Raw genomic sequence first — 24,483 nt, 5'->3', positions numbered from 1 at the left:
CAAATAGCTGTATTTTCTACAAGTTAGAGATTGTAGACTCCTTGAGATACTGAGTTTTCTCAAAGGATGCGTAAGACCATGATCAAGGTTTTGGATTCTTAATATCTTTTTTCAAAATAATATATTATGATTCAAAAGAGTGGTTGTGGCTGCAGGGAAGAGATAGGGAAGAAGCAGCGACTTTTTCTAAACCAAGCTCTCTCTGACTTTTATTGCCGAAATTAGTAGTAGCGAATGTAGCTGTGAGGCACTATATTGTCTATTAAAGTTTCTCAAAGTGAAAAAAGTGAAATTATAATATACATTATCGGAAAGCTATTAATATTGCAGCTTTCTTACTTTTATCTATTGAGTAGTTCCTAATCAAGCGTATTTTCTGGTCTAGATTTCTTTTTTTGCAGACTAATGGCTGAATTAGGATTATTTGTTGGGATAGTTGGCTTTTGCTGGAATTGGTACAGAAGAGTGGCTGGAATATGAGGACTTAGCAATATGCTTTGGAAGCTTTTCTTCCCTGCTCCTGAGAAAGTTTTCTTTATCCCTTTTTTCTCATTAGAAATAGTATATTTGGAAAAAAAATTATTTTATGGCTTGTTTGCTTATTATTAACTGATTGTGGCTCTTTTACAAGAGCCTTAAAAAAGGCAAAAAGTTGTCGATTGTGAAATGTCTAATTGCAAAGCTAGAATGAATGCAGTGACCCACCAAAATTAATGTATACTCATGGGATATCTTCTGCTGTCCTCAGGTTTTGCACCTTTTGCATTCCCAGCTGGATGCAGCACAGCAGATTTCTCAGCAGTTGGGCTGGCAGGACACTTTGATTCGACTGTTCCTGAAAGAAAACTCAGTTGTCCAGATTGGCTTGAAAGAGACCAGGGCTGATTCCTCAAGGGAAGAGAAGAAAAAGCTTCCTGCTGAAGAGCTTCAGAAACATCAACCTGATAAGACAGAGGGAGACAAAACTGGCAGCTTCGCATGTGTTAATGGTCTGTTTGATCAGTGGAGTTTAGAAGACGCCAAATCCCTGGATGTCCCTGCTCATTTCTCTGTCATGCCACTGGAAGACGCGTCCACAGCGGAGATGTCTTTTAGGCTGGAGGAGTGGGAGGAATTGTGGCACAGCAATCCTTCACATTTGAGCTTAGATCTCTCCAGTGTTGACTCTTACGAACTGGCGGACGTTGCAAATCGGCTGACAGACAGCCAGCCCAGCACACCCTCACCCATAGAGAACACAAAGGCGTTCTCTGGGCAGCCCGACAAAGAGCTGGCTCTTTCAAATGATGTGGGCTTTGCCGCCGATCTTTCTTTATTTGAAAACCAAGGAGTAAGTAATGCACTCTCTATGTGGTTAATTTTTCCAAATGTCTGCAATTGCTGTTTATTTTTTTAATAATCTTCCTAATGCATAATTATTGTAGGGTTTTTTTCCCCCTCCTATCTTCCAACAGAAGAGCAAACAATGTAGCTATTTTATAGGGGTACTTCCTTTTGTAACATGTCTCCTTTTTATGGTTCTCTGGTTGGAATAGCTTTGATGTTAAAACAAAGAAAACTACAAACTCCCCCCTCCTTCTATATTTCAACATCCTTTACCTTCCAGAGGAGGCATAGAGCAGACTAAAGGTCAGGTTGAAATAATGATGTAGGAATCAAGTCAGTATGTATTACAACATACAAGCAAGCCATGGTCTCTTATCTTTGCATTTGCATGTATGTGGCCATTGGACTTTAGACTGCAGAGTTTTCAAAAACACCGAAGCATGCAAACGTAGACTATGATGAAGGAGAAAGGTTTTGGAGGTTGTCTAGACTAGAAGGGCTGTAAATATTTCTGTTCTTTTGTAGGGGGGTGATACTGAACTCATACAGTTACTTACCGACATCCTACTGTGTATAATGTGGAAAGGCACTGAAAAATCTGATGCTGCTGCTTGGATTGAGCGAGGGCAGGTGTTTTCTGCACTGACTAAACTGGAGATGTCTAATGAGTTGCTGCGACCTTCTGATGAAATAAAGCTCAAGTGAGTGTCCGGTTCAAGGATGGATTGTTTCATCTCTTTTGAGGGAAAACAGGGAAAGGGGCTTTAGTGAAGCAGGGAAGGGGCGGGTGTTTCACAACAAGATGTACTTTTCTTCACATACTGTCAGAAGTATATTCTGCTACCTATTTAGTAGTGTCACATGGTGATAAGGTTTTGAAAATGTATCGCTGGTTTCGTGAGCTTTTCGAAATCTCTTTTACCTCATTGACTTATCGAGATGATGACAGTTATGTCACTGCAGACTAAGATGCTCAATTAAATACTTAATTGGATATTTTTTAGGCCACTTACACTTAGAACGTATAATAATGACTTTGGGATTTTGTTTTCCATGCAGCTTGCTGGAGAAGATGTTAGAATGGTCAGTCACTGACAACAGAGATTCAAAAGCTCTCCCTGCACATGCTGAAAATGCCTTCATGCTCTTGCTAATTGTACAAGATTTCCTGCAGGCAGAAGGACTAGTTAATTCAAATTTATGGACAGAAAAGGTACAGTAACTACATAATGGAAGTACTGTATATGGGCTGAAATACTACTGAAAAAGTTGTCAGCTTGGATACTGCTGTTCCTTCTAGGCTTGTTTTTAAATGGTAGATACTACAGAGTGAGTGTCTGCAGTGGAATGGGTTAGACTGCCCCTTAAGGAGTAAAAAAGCGTGCATACTTACCACAGGGAATATAGTTAATTTTGCAAGTTAAATAGACCTCTAAGTGGTGGTACTCTTTATTGAAAATCCAGGTATTTTTCAGACTGGAGAGGTATTTAGAAAATGTAGGAGCTAATGAAACAGTGTCAGTTGTAGCCTAAGCAGATTTTACACTGTTTATCAGCAGGTATGATGCATTGTGTGTGTCCTGATTAAAAAAAACAGCCAAAACTCTGCTCTCAGTTGCAAGCTGAGAAATGTCACTTCTGGGCTTTGACCCCTATTGGAAGTTCAACATAAGGTTGTGCATATATATGCAAATAGCTCAATTTTCTAGATCAGAGTCAGAAACGTGAGATCTGTGGAAGAAAATTACTAATCAACGCAATAGGTAACGTAAAGGAGCTTTCTGCCACTGGCTCTTTCTCCTGCCTTTTAGATCCCCATCATTTGCCTCAACATTTGTGTCGTTTCTGGCAGTAGTCTTGTTTCCTTTGCTGAGTTGTCATTGCTTTTCCATTTTTCAGGGCTAAAGGGGAGAGGCATTGTATGGAGCCACCACCACTCTTTTACATTTCAGTAATTTATTAAGGAATGTATGAAGGTATAGTGGTTTTAAGCAAATACATCTGGATAGTGAAATGTGCCATTTACCTGCAAATACCTACCGTGGTGTAGAAATACTGAACAGAAAGGATTGCCTCCTATATTTTTTATATATTTTTAAAGACATTTATAGCTTGTTACACAGTTTCAGGTGTTTCACTAAATCAGATATTCATGAAGGAAGCCTTGTTTTCCTTCTCAAGGCACTCTGTGCATTGCTATTGCTGGTAAATTACTAGCATTACAGTCAAATAATTTAAAATACAAAGCAAGAGAATGAAGTCCTATCTATACTAAAGGCAGAAATTGCAAGTTGGTGTGAGATCTGTGCTATTTAGTAATAGTGTCTTTTCAGTTGTAGTAATCCTACTTGTGGAGCCTTTAGCTTTCCTAAGGAAATGACATTTACTGGACATCAATTATAGGCAAAAACATATGCATATATACCACATGTTGGTTTTGGCTTTATTCAGGGGAGACACTTAAGTTTACCGTATGGGGCTAGAGATATTTTTTTGTAGTCAGGAATTGTTTTGCAGTGCGGTGTTCTGGGATAATTTTCTGGATTTGGGTAAGTTAGAGCTGTGAACACAGCCTCTTCTTCAGCTAGTTGAAATGATTGTGTTTCCAGCTGGAGTAGCTGTTGTGAATTTTATTTCACGCCAGTCTGTTTTTACAATAGCTCTTGGAAGAACTGGTGACTCTCATGGACAGCCTGTCCGTCTGGTACTCTGCTGGCCCAGAGGCAAACAGGCTTTCACAGGTACAAGTCCGGTTGCTCCTTGGATTCATTGCACAAGATAACTTACAGGTTGGTGGCAAATTCCTACTAGTAGTGCTGTGTTTTAAGCGCGTGTTTGTTGTAACTGTTGTGGTTTATGGGTGTCGAGGTTTTGATTGTGGGGTGACAATAAAACCGTGGCAGATGTATTGTTAACCTCCTCTCCCCCACAACTTCTGTCTTCAGCTCCTCCCTCTCCTCCCTTCCCACTCAGCACAGGTGATTGGGAGGGAAAGAAGGAGGGAGAGAAGAGAGTTGGAAAAATTAAAGATGTTTTACTAATGCTACTAAGAAGAATAGAGAAAATAAAACAAAATGTACAAAACCAATCTTGAAAGTCCCGGCAACTGCAGAGCCGGCACCCGAAGTCCTGGACTGGACTCTGCAGCCAACCGGAGCTGGATTCAGTCTGTCACTAGGCCTCAGCTGGCAGGGACGACTCGCAAGGTCCTCTCCTAATGTTGGCCACAAGGAAAAGGGACAAGAGTCCTCGTGATCTCCCATTTTTATATGTAGTATCACGTGAATGGGATGTTATACTAAGTTGGTCCATTTTTGGTCACCTATTTCTCCTTGCCCCTCTCGTGAGATGTGCATCCATCCTTATCAGTGACCTTGCATACCGTTGTTATGTCTACCAAAATATGTATCTGGCTTTTCAGGAAAATGCAGCTAATGAGGAGGCTTTAGCTGACATCTAGTGAGTCTGATGGCAGTCCTTCCTCCTTGTACAGGGAAGATGTTTGCCTTAATTCTTACCATTTGCAAATTTACCCCACAGTCTTGCCGCTGTGCACCTTCTGAGCATGAGAACGAGGTAGAGGCCAAGCTGTTGGAAGCTGGGACTATGTAGGCACTACTAGTGGCAGTAAGATAGTGATTCTGATTGTGACTTTTTGTTTCTACCATAAAATACATCTATTTGTAGTTTGGGGTTTATGTATTTTAAGTGCACGTGAACCTGGACTGTTCTGCCAAATCAACATTTGGAGCAAAGTTAGCAGGGCTGTGCCTGGAATGAGCCCTGCAGAAAAGCCAGGCCTGTTAGTTTATGTTTGGGATTGTCTTAATGCAGCTGTTTGTGGTTGCAGTGGACTCAGGTTCGGTCTATTACAGGATGGATGAGTGGTCAGTGTCCATCTTTGATGGATGTGTGCCTTAGGCTTCCCAGGATGCAGCCAGAATATGTCCATATTCCTGTGCTGGAAATCACTATTTTGAGTATTGCATTCATTTTTTGTTGTTTTTCTGTGTAGGTCTGTGCTATGGCAGCAGCCAAACTAAACACACTTCTTCAGACCAAAGTAGTTGAGAGCCAGCCCAAAGCGTGCTACATCCTGGGGAAGCTGGAAGGCATCTTGAGTAGATCAATTGAAAAGAAGACAGAAACTTACTCATTTTTGATTCCCCTTGTTCGGACATTGGTATCCAAGATTTATGAACTTCTTTTCATGAACCTGCATCTCCCTTCATTGCCTCCTACCAATGGCAGCCCATCTTTCTTTGAGGATTTTCAAGAATACTGCAGCTCTGCTGAGTGGCAAGTGTATATTGGCAAATATGTAAGTAGTAGATTATTTTCCATCATTTTCCCTCTCTTTTTAGCCATGAAAGCAGAGAAACTCATTCAGAAATCACATTGTGCTTTTTGTTTTGCTGGAACCAGATTATTCCAAATATGAAGCAGTATGAAGAGAATTCATTCAGACATGATCACGAGCAGATGACACTTTATTGGAGGGATTGTTCTGAAGCATTTATGGTGAACATGCACAAGCGAGACCGGGAGAGAGGAGAAAGTAAGCTTAAATTTCAGGTAAGGTTTTGAGTGAGTGCAAGTATCTCTTAGAACTATCTTGGGAGTTGCCTTCTAAAAGATGGAGAAACTGAATTCCAGGATGCTCCAATTCAAGTGATTGCAGGCAGGTTGATTAGTTTAAGATGTTATGGGCAATGTGACTTGATACACTTGTAGGATTTTCTTTTAATTATGTTCTTTCTATTTAAGAGTCCTATCTGTAAGCAGAATTATTTAAGAACATGAGGCCTTTCTCATAGTGCAGCAACCTGGAATTATGCTCAGATATAAGCTGCATGTTCTTTTACGTTGGTTTGAATTATTAAAATATCTTATCCATTATGAGATGAGTCAGCGTGTGTGGTGTGTGTGTATGTTTTGTTTTGTGTGGGTTTTTTGTTTGGTTTGGTTTCGTTTTGTTTCATTTTTCTTTCGGTTTTTTTTGCTGTTGTTTTTGGTGGTAGTTGTTGTTTACCCTATTTCAATACAATGAAAGTGTTTAAAATACTGAACAGCTCCTATTTAACATTAAACTTTTGGAAAAACTGTTTCTCAACTGACTCAGTTTAGGCAGTAAAATTAAGCAGTAATTACAGCAAATATAGCTAAGTTACATTTCTCTTGTGTTCTCTTTGTCTACTTAATAAGGATCCTTATAGTAAATCCTCTTTTATTCAAGTAGCTAAAGGAAGGATAGAATGAGAGTCACATTCTAGAACAGGAGTTTACAGAAAAATCCTACCTGTTACAATAGGATTACCATAATGACCACTTTTCTGATGACGAAGAATTCTTTTCATATGGATTCAGAACTGATAATACTTTCTTCACATCTTAAAGTCAAAGTTTGATGCCATTTCTTCCAGCACTAAGCTTCTTAAAATTTTCCTTGTAAGCATTACCTTAAATTTTCAGAAATTTTTACCGCTTAGGCTTTGTTGTTCCTTCTTAATTGGTGAGAATTCTTGCAAGCCACAAAACTGTGTTTTCAAAGGTCAGAGTTATTTCAGTGCTAGATCTGTTTTTAATGGTCTTTCAGGAGCATTTTGTGGAACCGTTCGGCAGAAAAGCTCGACAGGAAAATCTGCGCTACAACAGTATGTTAAAGCAACTTCACGGTCAACACACAGCTACTCTGAGACAGTGGAGAGCAGCCCAGCTCTACCTCCTCTCTGAACGTGGCCCTTGGGCTGAGATGTAAGAAGTTTTTAAATCAAACTGTATATGATACTTAAAAGGAGTTTGCTCACATGACTAACTTAACTGTTTCATGTGAACCGTGGCAGATTGACTCCGATAACAATTCTTGAGACATAGAGTTAACATTCAGTGCATCTTTTATAACGTGTCCTGCATTTAGTTACCAAAATGCAAAGTTTCAAGCATAGTGCCGAGGTAGTTTTCTGGGTACTCTTGCCAAGTGACCAAAAAAATTAGTTATCAGTGAAGTGATTGCAAAAACTTTTTGAGACATCCTACAGATAGGTGGCTCTGTTGGAAAAGAGATAACAGACTTGTTAATAAAGACTTTGACTTATTATGCGTTAAGTTGATTTCAGTTTAAAATAATAATAATAGAAAATAAATACTCTTTGCAAAGTACTTTAGGTTCATCAGAACTGCAAGATTAAATATAAAATTAAAACACAGTTTATTGCTTTTCTGTTTTACAGTGTACAAGTGGATGACCAGTATTTTTCTAAATATGTACTGTTTCGTAACGAATTCACATAGGTCTTTACCTTCTTTTAACTGTTTTTATGGATATTCTTGTATTCCAAGGGAACAGCGTCCTATTCACTGGAAACTTTCAAATGTGGAAAATTTTTCACGTATGAAACTAAAACTGGTGCAGAATTACAACTTCAACTCTCATCAGGATGCTAGTCACCTGAGAGATAATTTAGGTAAAGTTGTATTTGTATTTGTATTTATTTCCTCTATAGTAAAATATGTGACATAAGAGTGGTATTTTCACCTGAAACACCATCTTCCTACTGAGCAGAATTAATTTCCCCTTGTTTATTCAAATGTGAGGTTTTGTGCCAAAAAGTTAAAGAAAGCCTTTGGTTTAAAATAAACAGTCACACAGCTTTCTTGCATAAGATTGTTTCAAGAAAAGGACACAATGAGATCAGAGTATGCAGACACTATTTCTTTACAACCTTTTAGAGCTTATAATTAAAATGTGTAGATATGAAGCACTTTGTTTCAGAAATATGCCAAACAGCAGAGTTAGGGGTGCAAACTGTTATTTAAGTTAGGTGTGTTGGATGTCAAGACTTGAGACAAAAAAAATAACTCTTTTAAACCCAAGTAAGCAAAAAATAAATGCAGTGTATTTCCATGAAATCTGCACACTTTAACCATGTTTGACAGAACACTGCAAAATATTTTGTTGGAAATGTCCGCATCAAAATTCAGTTTTCTAATGTGTTTGTGTCTTCCTGTTGTATTGTTACGATTTTATATGTATATCATGTAGTTCAGGGAGTATCTTTAGTGTTCTGCTTCTCCCCAAAGTATCTAAGAAGTCTCATTATTTTTTACTCAGTTAAAACCAACATCTGGGCAGGAACAACCCCAGGTTCCAGTATAAGTTGGGGAATGACCTATTAGAGAGCAGCGTAGGGGAAAGGGACCTGGGGGTCCTGGGGACAGCAGGGTGACCATGAGCCAGCACTGGGCCCTTGTGGCCAGGAAGCCAATGGGACCTGGGGTGGGTTAGAAGGGGGTGGTCAGTAGGTCAGAGAGGTTCTCCTGCCCCTCTGTTCTGCCCTGGGGAGACCACACCTGGAATCTTGTGTCCAGTTGTGGCCCCTCAGTTCCAGCAGGACAGGGAACTGCTGGAGAGAGTCCAGCGCAGCCACCAAGATGCTGAAGGGAGTGGAGCATCTCCCGTGTGAGGAAAGGCTGAGGGAGCTGGGGCTCTGGAGCTGGACAAGAGGAGACTGAGAGGGGATTCATTCATGGGGATCAATATGGAAAGGGTGAGTGTCAGGAGGATGGAGCCAGGCTCTTCTGGGTGACAACCAGTGACAGGACAAGGGGCAATGGGTGCAAACTGGAACACAAAAGGTTCCACTTGAATTTGAGAAGAAACTTCTTCTCAGTGATGGTGACAGAGCCTGGCCCAGGCTGCCCAGGGAGATTGTGGAGTCTCCTACTCTGGAAACATTCAAGCCTGCCTGGACACCTTCCTGTGTAACCTCATCTGGGTGTTCCTGCTCCATGAGGGGATTGCACTGGATGAGCTTTCCAGGGCCCTTCTGATCCCTGACATTCTGTGATTCTGTGTTTTGACAGCAGAAGATACACTCAGGAGTTCAGCTTTCCCAAAGTGTTGTAGCAAACATTTTGTTAGCTGCAATATCTGTTTCTGACAGGTGTGCACCAGACACAGCCTTCTAGTGACTCTCTGCTGCTGGAGGTGGTGAAGCAGGTGAAAGTGAGTGACTTGGAAGATGATGTTCTTGAACTACCAGAAGAAGACACTGCAGCCAGTTCCAATTTGTAAGTACAGCAGAATAGGACTGGGCATGTGATGTTGTGCGTGCATCTATGTGTGTCTGTGGTCTTGAAGTCCAGCAGAGAAGTGGTGCTTCTCTGAGTGATATTCATGTATTTTCTTGTACCATAAAGGTAATTAAACGCTTGTTTGTGGTGTGTCACGTCTGCAGACTTCTGGGTAACCATTTCTTCAAATACTTGTGAAGGTAACTTTAGTCACATGAACCAGGACTTAGCTGGTGGAAGTACCTTCATATAGTCTTTTATGTTGTACTTTTAATGCCATTCAAATGTAATTATTTTCTGAACTGTACTCTTACCAAGTACCCAAGCAACTGTGTAATCTTCCTAACACTTAGTGGTATTTTTATAGGGATGAGAAGGATGAGCAAAGTCAGAAAGAAAAGCTGATATTGTCTGAAGACTGTGAACTCATTACAGTAATTGATGTGATACCTGGCAGGCTGGAGATCACTACCCAGCACATCTATTTCTTTGACAGCAGCATTGAAAAAGAGGAAGGTGAGTGTGATCAGTGTCTCCTTCTGTTCAGTGCAGTTCAGCATTCTGTTTTCAGTAGGCTGAGTTGGATTTTTTTTGAGACTGAGTGTCAAACTAATTGTGAAGAGACAAGTTGTGCATTGGTACTTGAAATTAATATTGTACTTGGTGATCAGTAGCTGGCTGATCCCTTCAGAATCAAGAATCTGGAATTGTACTTGCTGAGCTGCTAAATGGATTCACCATTCTGAGTATTTCTTTAAAAAATTAACCTATTAAAAAAAATTAAGTTTGACTACAAAATGTCATTACCTCTAAATTTTTGGCACCTCCATGTTCTCCCTGACAAACGTTTCACTTTTACATTGATCAAAAAGTTGTAGTAAGTGATGATTAAAAGGTGTGTGAACATCAATCACGTATACTATTTCAGTGAACTTTAATAGAATATACATAGCTGAGTATGAAAACAGTGACCTGAAATGTTTGACAAATACTGGTAAAATTTTCAAAACCAGTATATCAAGTAGTTGACCTTTTGGGAATTCTAAACATAAAAGCCTCTATTCAAGCCTGTTTAAGAGACTGAAGGGGGTTGGTTCATATTTTTTATCAACAGAATACATTTATGAAGTGACCTTGATCAGAAAGCAAAAACAATTATACACTCCATCAGATATTCCCTGCTGTGCCTCTTTCTTTCAGTAGAACAATAGCTGAAGTTACATTTTCCTAGTAAGATGGTTAATCAAGCCGCACATAAAATTGAGCTTTTCTAGGGATAACTCTGGGGTGATTGGAAACGATCCTGTGTTATGTCTAAATGAAAAGTTTTTGATATAAGCCCAGTCAACTATCAAAATTGTCTTTCTAGGAGTAGGTTTTGATTTCAAATGGCACCTTTCTCAAATTCGAGAGATCCATTTGCGTCGGTACAACCTGAGGAGGTCAGCTTTGGAGATCTTCCTGACCGACCAAACCAACTATTTCCTCAACTTCAATAAGGAGGTAGGCAGTGGCATTGGCAGTGGTTCCTGGCGGCAGCGGCTCAGCTCGTAACTCCAAGAGGTCGCGCGCAAGGGGCGGAGCCTTGACGAGAATCCCGTTTTTTACAGCCTGATCAGATCTGACTGTGGGCATTCCAGGAGCTTCTCTGCACCCCCACCCTGGCTGTGGGTGCCCCTGAAGCCTCCAAACATCCCCCACACTGGCCGCAGGCGCCCAGCGGCTCCCTGGTGCCTCAGTGCTCCCTTCTCTTAATGACCCTGGCCGGGGGCTCTGGGGCCAAACAAAAGCAGCTGTTGGCCTCAAGCAGCAGAGAGAGGGAGATGTGTCTACTCCTTCCATATCAAAGGAGGGAGGGGGAGAGAGGGAGGCTTGCATTCTGCCACAGTCAGTCTATGAATAGCTCCTATAAAATGTTGTGGAGACTTGGGTTTGTGGGTTTTGTTTGTTCGTTTTTAGCAAATAAACCTTTGCAATAATTTTGTAGGAAAAACATTGGTATAATTTTATTTGAACAGCAGCAGTATTTCCTAGAAGACTTCTGTGGCAACAGTGATTTTTTACTGTGTAGCATCTACACAAAAGTGAAAAAATCTGCTTCATGTTATTTGTTGCCTTTGTATCCTGTAATTGAAGGATGTCATATCCATCCATGTCCAAATATTTTATGCAGCAAGAGATAGAAGTGTTTAAAGCATAATTGTATTCCGTTTATTTCACGTTTTAAGTAGCAGAGAAGTTGTTTACTTGTCAGCTTCAGTCTCTAGAATAATTGTTTTATTCATGCTACTTTCTAACAGGTACGCAACAAAGTATATAGTCGAATATTGTCACTGCGTTCTCCAAATATTTCTGGGACAAGATCTCCGCAGGAACTTTTTAAAGCTTCAGGTCTGATGCAGGTATGAGACTTCAGCACAAACGGTCTAAAGCATTCCTCTGCTTCCTGAAGGAGTCCTGGAACATCCTGGACTACTGATTTGGCTTTTTTCCCCCAGATGGTGACTGCCAATTTCTGTACCTTCGGTCTCGCCCCTGAACTTTCACATGCATATTCTTAGAACCACTGTGTTCCGTTGTGTACAGTCAGTGAGGTAAACGGATGGAGCAGCCTCTTGTGTTGATGAGATTGTGACAAGGGTTCCAACAAGAGTAGAAAACATGTAGCAGACCTGCTTCTATTTTCAGTCCATGATACTGAGTGCTCATTTTGGAACTTTTTTCACTACATGCATGGATAATTTTCCCTGCTACCTTTTCACGATGGGGCTTTCAATGAAACTCATGAAGATTAAGCAGGAAATATGATCTTAAGGGAATTAGTAACATTGGTATAAAAGGAAAATGTCAAAGTGTCTGTATTACCCTAAATATGGATACATTTTTAAATGTATAGATGTGTTTTTAATTTCCATCTCTTCATACCATTCTTGCAGTTGTGTGTCTTTCACTTGCCAGTGCTGTCCTCTGGCAGATAAACACTGCCACAACGTGTAATTGGCAATAGTGGTATCTTTCATGTAGTGACTTCCATTGTATCTTTTTCTGTTTTTCAGAAATGGGTGAATAGAGAAATATCCAACTTTGACTACCTTATTCAGCTGAACACAATGGCAGGACGAACTTACAATGACCTTGCTCAATATCCTGTGGTAATTAAAAAAGAATAATTTTTTTGTTTTTTTGCCAGTTGTATTTTTTCTATTTTGAAAGATGGATTTTTAATCTCAGTTTTATCTTTGACTCTTTTATAGTTCCCTTGGATTTTACGAGATTATACTTCAGAAGAACTGGACCTGAACAATCCTGCAGTCTTTAGAGATCTGTCCAAACCCATAGGGGTGGTAAATGAAAAGAATGCCAAGGCTGTGAAAGAGAAGTATGTACCAGAACACTCCATTCTATTTCTCTATCTTTTCTGAGCCTTCAGGCTAATAACATATTTCAAAAATAAAGTTGTGACAGTGAAAGTTTTAAAAACTAGTTTTATAACATCACAGGTGCATTTGCAAAGGTTACGATTTGTTGTTCCTACTGTATTCAGATGAGTTAGCTTAGATGGCACTGAAAGGACAAATTTTCAGTTGTTTCTGAGATGTGGAGATAAAAACACTAAAAGGCTGGAGAAACACTTAAAGACCCAGCAGCTTGCAGAGAGAATACTATGTCCCATGTCTGCTTCAAGATAAGGAATGCAAAATCATACTGTGAGTTGAGCTGCCTGTGCTGAGAGGTAACATCGAACCAGAGTCTGTGCTGCCTGCTCTTTTTTTCAAGCATAGATTATTATCTTTGAAATAAAATATAACTCAGTGACTTGCAGCAACTCCTCTGTAGGTAGGAATGACAAGTACTTACTTACACCTGCACATCTGTGTAGCAATCCTTCTTTTTTTGCTAGTGTGGGGAGTGAGTGTGCCGTCCGTCATACCACATTGCACCAGTCAGACAGCTTCCAAAACCAGCTTTCTTCAGAAAACTTGGAACGTGGAGAATTTTCTTTGAATGATTAGGCTCTGCCCTTGACTGTATTCAAATTGTAGTTAGTCGTACTGCTGGAGAACCAATTTCACTTACCAGCCTTGTGCCACTGAGCAATATATCAGCCAGATGGTGGCGGGGCACTGTACAGTGAGGTTACCTGTAGAAAAGTGTCAATTAAATCTCTTTTCTGCATCTCGACACAGTCACACACACAATCTTTTTATCTTTTTTTTTTTCTTAAATCTTGCAAGAAACTGTGACAAGTCCCTTCGATAATATCTGTACAGCTTAGTGATGCAGGGGGGATTGTCTGTTGCATTAAGTCATACTAAATCAGTCCTGTCTTGCCCTTTATGCAGTTTCTGACAGCTGATAGCAACTGCCTAGGGAAGAGTATAAGAACAGGTATGCAAAGGCTTCATCTGGTGTACATTTCTGTCTTTCAGAAGTCTTTTTCTTAGGGACTTTTGAAGTCAGAATTGAAGTCCTCATGTTTAACAAAACACAATGTATTTTTCTCTTATAGAATGCTGTGATCCACATGTCAATCAACTGTAGTGCTCAGTTGTGTTTATAAATCTTTATTGTGTTTTAGATATGAGAATTTCGAGGATCCCCTGGGGATGATTGACAAATTTCACTATGGGACACACTACTCAAATGCTGCTGGTGTCATGCATTACCTCATTCGAGTAGAACCTTTCACAACACTTCATATCCAGCTTCAAAGTGGCAGGTATACTGTGAGCAAATGAGCAGCACCCTCATTTTGCTTCATTACCAGTTTACTGAGGGAATGAACCAAGTCTAACCTGGGATTTCTGATCTGCAGGTTTGACTGTGCTGACAGGCAGTTCCACTCTATTCCTGCTACATGGCAGGCGCTCATGGACAACCCCAATGATGTCAAGGAACTTATCCCAGAGTTCTTCTACTTTCCAGAGTTCCTGGAGAATCAAAATGGTAAACTGACTACACCAAATATTCTCATAGAAAGCTGTTCTAGTGTTCTTCAGAGAAGAATTGTTACAACCATTTGTGAATGCTGTGGAACACTTCCTATGTAAACTTTATAGTGTGCTTGCAGAAATTACTTTAATCATCATGCTGGCTTCAGATTGTTTAATGAAGACATCAGTTGTGTTAAGCAACAGCCTCAATGTTGTTGATAAATTCGGACTAGGGACTTAAGGATGGCTAAAAATAGTGTTGTTTACCTAATGTAAAATACCAGAGATGATCATTTGGATGTTTGAAAAAAAAAAAAATTACAGCAGTTAATACTGATTAAATAATTAACAAAAGTTAATATAGGCTAATTAGTATTCTTTGTACTGGGTTCATTGGATGATAGAGTTTGGACATCTTCAAACATGTGAGATCTTTTATTTGCTCTAGGCAACCAACATATTTTCTGCTTGCTACAGTTACCTTCCAATGTAATGTTAAATCACCTGATTTTAGAGCCTTGTAAGGTTTCAGTGCCCACAAGGAAAAAAAAATGACTGATAATGCTGATTGCAAAGACAGCATCCTGCATTCTGATGTGAGACTCCTAGCCAGTTTTTAATTCACATTTATTGCATAGCGAACGGGTTTTCTACCTATTACACAATTTAAAAATGGATTTGTATGTGTGTTGCTGCTAATTTATTCTGCTAGCTACAGCCTACAAGAGTTCTAAGTTATAAAAATTGGAAACATCCAGGTCACACTTTCAAAAGTGATTTAAGCATTTAGAGTCGTTCTAGTGAAACCTGGTGGGATTTAAGACTTCTTGAAGCCTTGATACTACAACCATTGAAACCTGAAAGTAACTTCATTCTTATGAATAACCTCCTTGAAATGCTTTGGACTCTTAGTCCTGCTAAAAGAAAGCAAATGCAAATCTGTTTACAAGTAGCTGTGTAAATGATTAGTGCTACTTTGAAGGCTGAGACTTCAGCTTTGGAATAATTTAGGTACTTCGGACAATTGTTATCCTGTATTATTTAACTTTTTAAACATTCAGGCAGAGCTTGCCCTTGGTGGTAGCGTTGCTGGAAATGTACATTAAGAATTTTTCAATATCCTTCCCTTGTATTGAGATAGTAATGCTTTTTAATCTTTATTGAGGTGTCAAGATACTTGAAATATTTTGTAGTAACTCTTAAAATTCTCCAAATTCTTCCCTAGGTTTTAACTTAGGTCAGCTTCAAATATCCAAAGAGGTGGTAAATGATGTTGTTCTCCCCAAATGGGCTCACTCCCCAGAAGACTTCATTTATAAACACAGGAAGGCTCTGGTAAGATGGGGTTTATATGTGTGAAATAATGATAAAGCAGGTACACCTACACGTCGTCACTGTGGCTTAAGTGTGAACTACTGAGGCTACATTTGAACTAGAGTGGTGGTTGCGTTTGACATTACAAGTACCGTTAGAACTTTCAGTTAAAAGCGCTGTGTATGTCCATAAAATGCTCAAAAAAAAAGAAGGGAAGAGCTTGAAGATACGAATCATGTGGGAGTTTGCTGCCCTAAGAATGCACAATTAGGTGGGTTTAGGTGATAAGGCTTCCCTTGCTTTTTAAAGATTATGCTTTATGGTTCTCAAGAGCTAGCAGCTTGCCTTCCATTGCATAGTTGCATTTCGATAGTCTAGATGTGCTGCTGTGCTGGATTAATTTTCCCTCTTACTGGCGGTTACTACCCTTAACGCACATGGATATTCTTATACTTCTGCCCTATACATTGGTGTATACCTAGTTTTGGAATTAAATGTCTTTTGGAATTAAATCTCTTTCACAGAAAATAGTAAATATTTCAAGAAAGCAGCAGTTCTTATTCTTACAAGAGTATTTTTCTGTTCTAGGAATCTGAGTATGTTTCCGCTCATCTTCATGAATGGATAGATCTGATTTTTGGCTACAAGCAGAGGGGACCAGCTGCAGTGGAGGCACTCAATGTGTTCTATTATTGTACTTATGAAGGTACAAAGCAGTATGCTCTCTTGTCATTGTTGTCAGACTTGGGGATTTTCAGTCTTAGACAAAAACCACTTGATTTGTGAGCATGCCATATAGTAGCCTATGGTAAGGCAACAGAATTATAGATGAAGCATAACTTGCAGTTTATCATCAAACAGCTAGAATATTTGATTCAGAAGTTGCAAACCCGAAATTTTAATAAAGGTGGCTTTTCAAAGGGCGGCTGTTCCTGGCACTTGTATTTTGTTTCTTAAAGTGCTTGGGGGTTTTTGTTAGTTTCTCATTTGCTTGCTTAAAAGCATTTGTGGGAAGAGGTTTCTTGTGGTTTAGGAGACAAGGCAAGTTGGTCAAAAACAACAAATATTGAAGATAAATGATAGACTGTTAATTCCAAAGCTGAATTTTGAGTGGCTTTTATATGCAATGTGCTGCATGCATGATGTATATTAAATTTGTTTGATAAGAAAAAAGCCTTCAATTCTTGCACTTTTACAGATACACTTAAAATTTTACTTACTGAGTGGAGTTTTCAGATTATCTTTAACATGAAGGCATTGTTTGAAGGCTTTTCAGGAGTAAAATGTGATAACACTGCAATTAAATTAAGCTTCACAACATTTGTTGACCATTATCAGTTCTCAATAAGTTGTCTGGATCATGTTCTTTTTCCATTTTTCTACCCTTCATCATTCTGGTTGTGATCTAGGGGCTGTGGATTTGGATGCTTTAACAGATGAGAAAGAAAGGAAAGCTTTAGAAGGGATGATAAACAATTTTGGGCAAACTCCATGTCAGCTGTTAAAGGTAATGCTCTTTGTTCCCTCTCAGTGAGACCTTTGTGGTTAAATCCAACTGAGTAACAAAGGACTTTGGAAAAAGAATGAAAAGATGATGGTTTTTAGGAGAGTAGTTTGTAATTTTAGGAATTTTAAGTCTTTGCTACATTACCACTGCTAAAGGTCACACTGATGGAAATTTAACATACTGTTTTCGAAAAAAATTAATATACGTTACCAAGGGAAATTAGGTGCTCAAGAGTCTATTTTCCCATTGATTATCAAGAAGTTTCTGAGTATCATGTGACTTGAACAAATGAATAAATTTGTGTAACCTGATAATCCTTCAAATATTGTCTCCTAGGAGCCCCATCCACAGAGGCTGTCAGCAGAAGAGGTAGTGCAAAGACTGACTAAAAGTGACACCTCCACCCTGAATCTCTTTCAGCACCTCACTGAACTGAAGTCATTCTTCATCGAGGTAGATGTTACCTGAAATTTTGTAAAATCTGATTTGAAATTTCTGATGTGCTTGAAACAAAAGGTCACAACCTAGATGAAAATAAACATGCTTCCTATTTAAGAAAACGTTTTTAAAATGCAAATGTGTCTAAAATGAGCTCTGTCTTCTTAATTAGTTTCATCGAGGTTGAATCCCCTAAATTTGTATCTTCTGGCTGCTTCTGTGGGTGTTTTTTGAGTCTTAAGATGCTAAGAAAACCAAGAACATCACTGGCGGCACCTGAGGACTCCCTGAACTTGGGAGCTAAACTCCCTGATTTAGGACAGAGCCAGGGTTTCATTTCTGGTGTCTGCAACAAAGCATCCCTGCATGAACTGGATATGTGTGTTCCAGTGCCTTAGAGGACTCTACATGGCTGACGTTACTCCAGAGCCTTTGGGTTTTACTCTCCACAGATACCAGATTTGTCCTTTAGCTCTTACATGTAATCAAACCGAAACTGTGTCCTTTCTCTTAGGGAATCAGTGATGGTGTGCCCATCATCAAAGCTGTTGTCCCCGGGAATCAGGCACGTTCCTTTATTTCTCAGGGAAGCCCAGAGATCTTGGTGAGTTGCGTGTGTCAATACTATTCTTAGACTGCAGACAGTCAAATAGGTGTGTATGTTTCATACAACTTGTAGAGAAACACTTCTTAACTGTTCCTGTTCAAATGTGTTCCTTTAACCCATAGTGAATGTCAGCTATAAGTTAAACGTTTTTCTTCTGTAGAGAAACCAGGTTGATTTGTTGAATGGCATTTAAGAACTGATGAGACATGAGTGTCAGTTGTCGTGAGGTGTGGTGTAAGTTGCCCACTCAATCCACTTCCATAATAGCAATCAACTTCCTAATGCAGTGCAGCCCAGCTTGAAAAGGGCAGTTTTTCATGGCACCATTATGTTTATCATTACTTTCCGACCCATATATTAAACTATACTGTATGCCACATATACTTACTTCAAAGGCTGGCACTGTTGCTGAAATTAACTGTTGTGCTTACACTATGGCAGATGGCCAAATGATGAAAAGAGGAGAGTGGTTTTGTATTTACATCTGTATGTATGGTCTGCTTACAGGCCCTGTGCAATAATACCTTGGTTTTGCAGGAAAGAATATTATTTTCCAATATTCCTACTTTGTAGGTCAAATGTACTGTCCTGGCTTAGTGTGGTATGTGCATATATAATTTAGAATTTGGACACATCTAAAATTCTCATTTTATTTTTTCTAAATATCTAATGAAAATATCCTCGACTATTTACATTCCCTTCTTATTTCTCAGAAATAGAACTGTAGTACAATTTTTTTTAAAAATCATCTTCCTGTGGTAATTTGTTAACGTTTGATGACTGCTATTTCAAATAAGAGAAGCAGCAGCTGACTGAGTGTTTTGTATTTTACCTCCTTGCTACATGTTCCTTCTCCCTGCTTTCAACTTCTCTGGTGTATCTAGAACACACACTATTCTAATTTGGTAATATGCACCACATGTGCATTAACTCACCTCAGCTGGATGTTTTTTTTGATTTGTAGATGGAAATGTAGAAGGCCGCGCTGGATTTTATGCAAGCTCCATTGCCATCAAAGGCAAGCAGAAAATATACCTGTGGGTTTCACAGATTTTCCTTTCAAACTTTTTTAGATAACAGCAAGTCTGAACTGTGTTATTGGAACTCATGGTTGGCTGCCTTATGATAAAAATATCTCCAACTATTTTACATTCATCAGAGATACCACAGTGACAAATCCCAAGTAAGCATGTGATGAGGCGAGGTGCAGATGAATGCATCTACACTAATAAAACACAGTAATTGTTCAACAGTCAGTGGGTTATACTGTTTTCATTGGCTGAGTTTTCACATAAGAATGCATCTTCTGATGTTCAAGAATATTACCTCTAATCTGTAATACTATTCTAGTAAAGAGTTATTTAAGTAGTACTTCAAGGTTCTCCATTCTTAGATGTACTTCTAACTTTTAAAAATAAATACTCATCTTTGAATCTGAGATGGTCAGTCTTCATACTTCCTTACACTATAGTACAGGTATATGTGGTGGGTTTGCTTCTTCGCTTTTTAGAATATTCTTTTTTTTCTTTATTGTAACAATACTTAATAGGGACATAAGTTATTCATACAGGATCAAATTGCATGAAAGACTGAAAAGATCTAAGGTGAAATCTTGCTTCCACTTGCTGCTGGTAGTGAGAGTATTGCCCTGGATATCAGGGTGCCAGAATTCCACCAATTATTTTTTTAGATATAGCCTCCTCTATAGATGGAATTTCTTATTAATTTTTAAGGATATAGGAAGTGCAAAATACATTGGTCTGCACTAAAGCTACCCTTAACTGCTCATCATTTGCCTGCAGAACCCAGCGCAATGTGAGTGGTCCCTTTGCACCGGGGCTGGAGATCACCTCCAAGTTGTTTGCAGTGTCCCATGATGCAAAGCTGCTCTTTAGTGGAGGACACTGGGACAACAGCATCAGAGTGACATCTCTTACGAAAGGCAAGCTGGTTGGACAGCACCTCAGGCACATGGGTTAGTAATTGTTTATATCGTGAAATGAAAGGTTTTGCTTATTGTGTCTTGATGCTTGGTCTTCTTGGAAATAATTGTAGCCAGTGCACTCGAGCGGACAAGCCCAGCTGTTATAAAGGAATGGAAGCATAGGAACAGAAGAATATTTGAACCATGATTACACATAAATACTTCAGCATGACTTTTTAGTCATTGGAGTGATGGTTTAATGTCGTTTCAAAAGAAGGCTTGACTGCTGGTTTTAGGTAGCAAAGGTGGTTAAATCAGGTTGGTACACCTGTACAAGACTTCATTGTTTAATATAGTCTCATCAGCCCTTATCACAGTGAACTGACTGCAAATCAAGATACGTTGTTGGTCTGTTACATGCACATTGTCACTCTGTGGGAAGTTAGTTTTAAATATTTCTGTGATGATAACCTTGTGTTTTCTTTCCTTTATCTAGATATTGTGACCTGCTTGGCAATAGACTACTGTGGAATTCATTTAATTTCAGGCTCCAGAGACACTACCTGCATGATATGGCAAATAGTTCAGCAGGTAGGTTATTTAGGCATACTCTGAGAAGCAGTTTCTGAATGCTTTTTTGTGCTCCTCTGTCTTGCTGTGATGGTTTATTGATTTCCTTTCAGGTTGGCAGTGAAGACAGGCCACTAAAATTGATTAGCTTACTAATTTTACTACTCCCATTGTCTTCTGTATTTGAAATATTCACTATACGCATTAGTTACTTTACAGCTGAAGTACAGTATTTCAGAGGCACTCTTAAAGATATCATAGATTATTTTCAGGATAGGCAAATATTGTTCCCCGTTGTACAGATAGAAGAACAAAAAAGAGACAGTGCTTGAGACTTCCTAAATTTGTTAGAACAGTGTTTATAGTTGGGGATTTTTACATTTCTAGGCTGCTGTTCAGTGTACTACTTGCATTTTAGCGTATTGTTTCCACTGTTGAACGAGTACACTAGGAGTTAGCAAAGCCAACACTAGTCTGTGAACTGGGTTTATGCTGGCATTTCAGAATTCTTTAATATTGGTCTTGTGCTTTCACACAATGAAAGTGTTTGTGTGATGCATGTGTGTACTCACACACGAAACATGAGGCCATTTCCATTGTTAAGCATTTAAATGCTCATTTCTGATTGCTGCATTACAGGTAACATGAGTAGGATTAACTGCAGGGGGAGCTGTCATACTATGGACAGTACATTTTGTCACATCACCTTGTTATAATTGAACTAAAGTCAGCACATTAAACCAGTACAGTGGCGTGTAACTGCATGTCTTTTTGTGGAAGCCGTCCTTTTGGTGGGAACATTTAGAATTCTTCCAAGAAGTACTTTATACCAATAGTGTTTTGTCAAAAAGATGAGACCTTAGTGCTCACAACAGTATTTTTTTGATCTCAAGTGAGGATAAATGTTGAGCATTTTTTAGTTTATCTTAGTGTGAGTTAAATAAGTCATCCTTTGGAGATGATATTTGTTTAGAGTTGCTTTTTCTTAAGACTTCTAATGTATTTTCTTATTATTCTTTAATGGATATCTAAATATCTTGTATGTATTGTAAATTCTTCTTGTGAGAATTTTCCCTTGGTCTTTACAAAGTGGCAGCAATGGCTGCATGCTGTCACGTCCATTCTACTTGTCTGCTCTGCATTTTTTCCCAGCTCTGTATTTTGACACTTGTTCTGCATTCCTGCATTCTTCAGGCTCCCTGGCCTTGGTTGACTGCCAAATATCTATCACAGAAGTGACAATAAAGAGTCTCCTTGGAACTATTTACTAATACCCTCTCAGTAAGCACAGGTCTTGCCGTAGGACTGGTCTGAGGATGTCTGTATATGCTGGAACAAAAGTACTAAATGATTTTTTTACACCCTGCAGTCATGTGGGAAAATTACTGTTTTTAATGAACATTATTACAGTATTTCCTTTGTATATTGTACTACTGGTAGTCACTGAGAAAGAATATTAGCTCTTCCTTAGAAGATCGAACAGAGTTGCTGTAATTTTAAGGAAAATAACTTTCAACTTCTTTAAGCATGGCTGTGAACATAGTGCTTAAGTGCAATGTAAACTGTAAGAACTGAACAAGCCCAGATACACAAATAAGAAAAAGTGGGTAGATGAGTGGATCCTAACTCCTATTAGGATTGCTAACTGTGGTGTAACCTGGACATCTGAAGGGATATAAACAAGGCGACTAAAAAGCTCTGTCTTTCACATGTCCTTCGTTCATTCTTGTGATGTCAGTAAATAGCACTGCTGACATAAAAGGTAAAAAATTGGCATTGGAACAGGTGAGTTATGCCTTCGCTTTTGGTCTATGTCAAATATACATCTCCCACAACTGATAGTGAAGATACCAGAAATTTATTTTTTGTTTGTCCTTCAGCTGCAAGAGAATGTGTCATTGCACTTTTTGTTACTCTCAGGGAGGAGTGCCTGTAGGTCTAGCACCTAGGCCGTTACAGATCCTTTACGGGCATACTGATGAAGTTTCGAGTGTTGGCATCAGCACTGAGCTGGATATGGCAGTGTCAGGATCCAGGGTAAGCATTGTCATACTTTTCCCTTCTTTGCCTTTTCTTTGCTCAAACCATACAGCATGTTTGAAGTTGATGAAGAATAATATAAAAATGTGACTGTTTCATGATGTTTTCTTCAGCCTTGCACATCAAGATGCTATGCATCCTCTCCCTTGCTGCCTGCTTAAACTGGGCTGTCTCAAACTGCTCTGCACAGCATGGGCCTCAGATACCATGTTGTGTTATTCTGCACAGATGAGCTTTAATGAGTGTGGACTTATTTGGAGATCTTAAGCTTCTCATAGGAACAATTCTGTGATAATTTCATGCCTGCTTCCTTAACCTTGAAGGTTCTGTGCATCTTATTTGTGTTCCAGCAAGACCTGGACAGGCTGGAGAGTTGGGCAGGGAAAAATTTAATGAAATATAACAAGGGCAAGTGTAGAGTCTTGAATCTGGGCAGGAACAACCTCAGGTTCCAGTATAAGTTGGGGAATGACCTGTTGGAGAGCAACGTAGGGGAAAGGGACCTGAGAGTCCTGGGGACAGCAGGATGACCATGAGCCAGCACTGGGCCCTTGTGGCCAGGAAGCCAATGGTACCTGGGGTGGGTTAGAAGGGGGTGGTCAGTAGGTCAGAGAGGTTCTCCTGCCCCTCTGCTCTGCCCTGGGGAGACCACACCTGGAATCTTGTGTCCAGTTGTGGCCCCTCAGTTCCAGCAGGACAGGGAACTGCTGGAGAGAGTCCAGCGCAGCCACCAAGATGCTGCAGGGAGTGGAGCATCTCCCGTGTGAGGAAAGGCTGAGGGAGCTGGGGCTCTGGAGCTGGACAAGAGGAGACTGAGGGAGGACTCATTCATGGGGATCAATATGGAAAGGGGGAGTGTCAGGAGGATGGAGCCAGGCTCTTCTCGGTGACAATAAATGGTAGGACCTGGGTTAATGGGTACAAACTGGAACACAAGAGGTTCCACTTAAATTTGAGAAGAAACTTGTTCCTGGTGAGGGTGTCAGAGCCTGGCCCAGGCTGCCCAGGGGGGTTGTGGAGTCTCCTTCTCTGCAGACATTCCAACCTGCCTGGACACCTTCCTGTGTAACCTCATGTAAGTGTTCCTGCTCCATGGGGGGATTCAACTAGATGATCTTTTGAGGTCCCTTCTGATCCCTGACATTCTGTGATTCTGGGATTCTACCTTACTGTATGACTCTGGCAGGCTGCTGAACTCTATCCTGCACTTAATTCTTACTCATATATGTGACCTGTGAAACGGCTGATTTGCTGTCTGTCCTTCCCCTATTGCCCTATTTGCATTTATTTTTCATGTGCCTGTAGTACGTTGCCTTGAGGGGAAGGTTTCTTTGTGTAGCGTTCCTAATGCTCAGGAATCTCGATCTCCAGTTAAGGACTTAAGTGCTTTCATAATATTCCCTCTCTATTTAAATATTCTTTCTGTGTGTTGCGGTAACTTACCTGCTGAGTAACAACTTACCTAAATTTGACTGCAGGATGGAACTGTTATTGTCCACACTATTCGGAAAGGTCAGTACGTGAGGACTTTGCGACCACCTTGTGAGAGTTCTCTCCTGCTGACTGTTCACAATCTGGCTGTGTCCTGGGAAGGCCACATAGTAGTCCACACCAGCATAGAAGGAAAGACTACTCTTAAGGTACTTAGGTTCATGGCATACCTCTCTCTCTTTCTCTGAAGACATTAGTCATAAATGTTGTTAACTTTATCCTTCTTTTCTAAAGTAATAAGACTTTTTGAGCATCCTGT

At 39.7% G+C, this 24,483-nt stretch overlaps 1 protein-coding gene across 1 annotated transcript in view; it reads left to right on the top strand.

Annotated features, from left to right (window-relative positions):
* The window catches only part of LOC308041739 (neurobeachin-like protein 1), a gene marked incomplete at both ends in the record, with an annotated part of 52,282 nt that overhangs the window by 23,211 nt on the left and 4,588 nt on the right, over window positions 1–24,483 (top strand). The window contains 26 exons of the mRNA XM_080346645.1: window positions 749–1,330; window positions 1,852–2,027; window positions 2,386–2,539; window positions 3,987–4,115; window positions 5,342–5,647; window positions 5,752–5,901; window positions 6,923–7,080; window positions 7,666–7,790; window positions 9,270–9,396; window positions 9,767–9,915; window positions 10,769–10,902; window positions 11,700–11,801; window positions 12,456–12,551; window positions 12,654–12,778; window positions 13,979–14,119; window positions 14,216–14,346; window positions 15,559–15,668; window positions 16,236–16,353; window positions 17,057–17,154; window positions 17,491–17,607; window positions 18,107–18,196; window positions 19,273–19,382; window positions 20,002–20,174; window positions 20,620–20,714; window positions 22,614–22,730; window positions 24,212–24,373. Coding sequence (XP_080202771.1) covers window positions 749–1,330; window positions 1,852–2,027; window positions 2,386–2,539; window positions 3,987–4,115; window positions 5,342–5,647; window positions 5,752–5,901; window positions 6,923–7,080; window positions 7,666–7,790; window positions 9,270–9,396; window positions 9,767–9,915; window positions 10,769–10,902; window positions 11,700–11,801; window positions 12,456–12,551; window positions 12,654–12,778; window positions 13,979–14,119; window positions 14,216–14,346; window positions 15,559–15,668; window positions 16,236–16,353; window positions 17,057–17,154; window positions 17,491–17,607; window positions 18,107–18,196; window positions 19,273–19,382; window positions 20,002–20,174; window positions 20,620–20,714; window positions 22,614–22,730; window positions 24,212–24,373 — 3,975 coding nt within the window. The remainder of the gene's footprint in view (window positions 1–748; window positions 1,331–1,851; window positions 2,028–2,385; window positions 2,540–3,986; window positions 4,116–5,341; window positions 5,648–5,751; window positions 5,902–6,922; window positions 7,081–7,665; window positions 7,791–9,269; window positions 9,397–9,766; window positions 9,916–10,768; window positions 10,903–11,699; window positions 11,802–12,455; window positions 12,552–12,653; window positions 12,779–13,978; window positions 14,120–14,215; window positions 14,347–15,558; window positions 15,669–16,235; window positions 16,354–17,056; window positions 17,155–17,490; window positions 17,608–18,106; window positions 18,197–19,272; window positions 19,383–20,001; window positions 20,175–20,619; window positions 20,715–22,613; window positions 22,731–24,211; window positions 24,374–24,483) is intronic.

The sequence above is a fragment of the Nesoenas mayeri genome, assembly GCF_963082525.1.
Source record: "Nesoenas mayeri genome assembly, chromosome: 6".
NCBI classification, from domain to species: domain Eukaryota; kingdom Metazoa; phylum Chordata; class Aves; order Columbiformes; family Columbidae; genus Nesoenas; species Nesoenas mayeri.
Note: the sequence above shows the minus strand (reverse complement) of the source record. Positions and strands in the feature narration are given on the sequence as shown.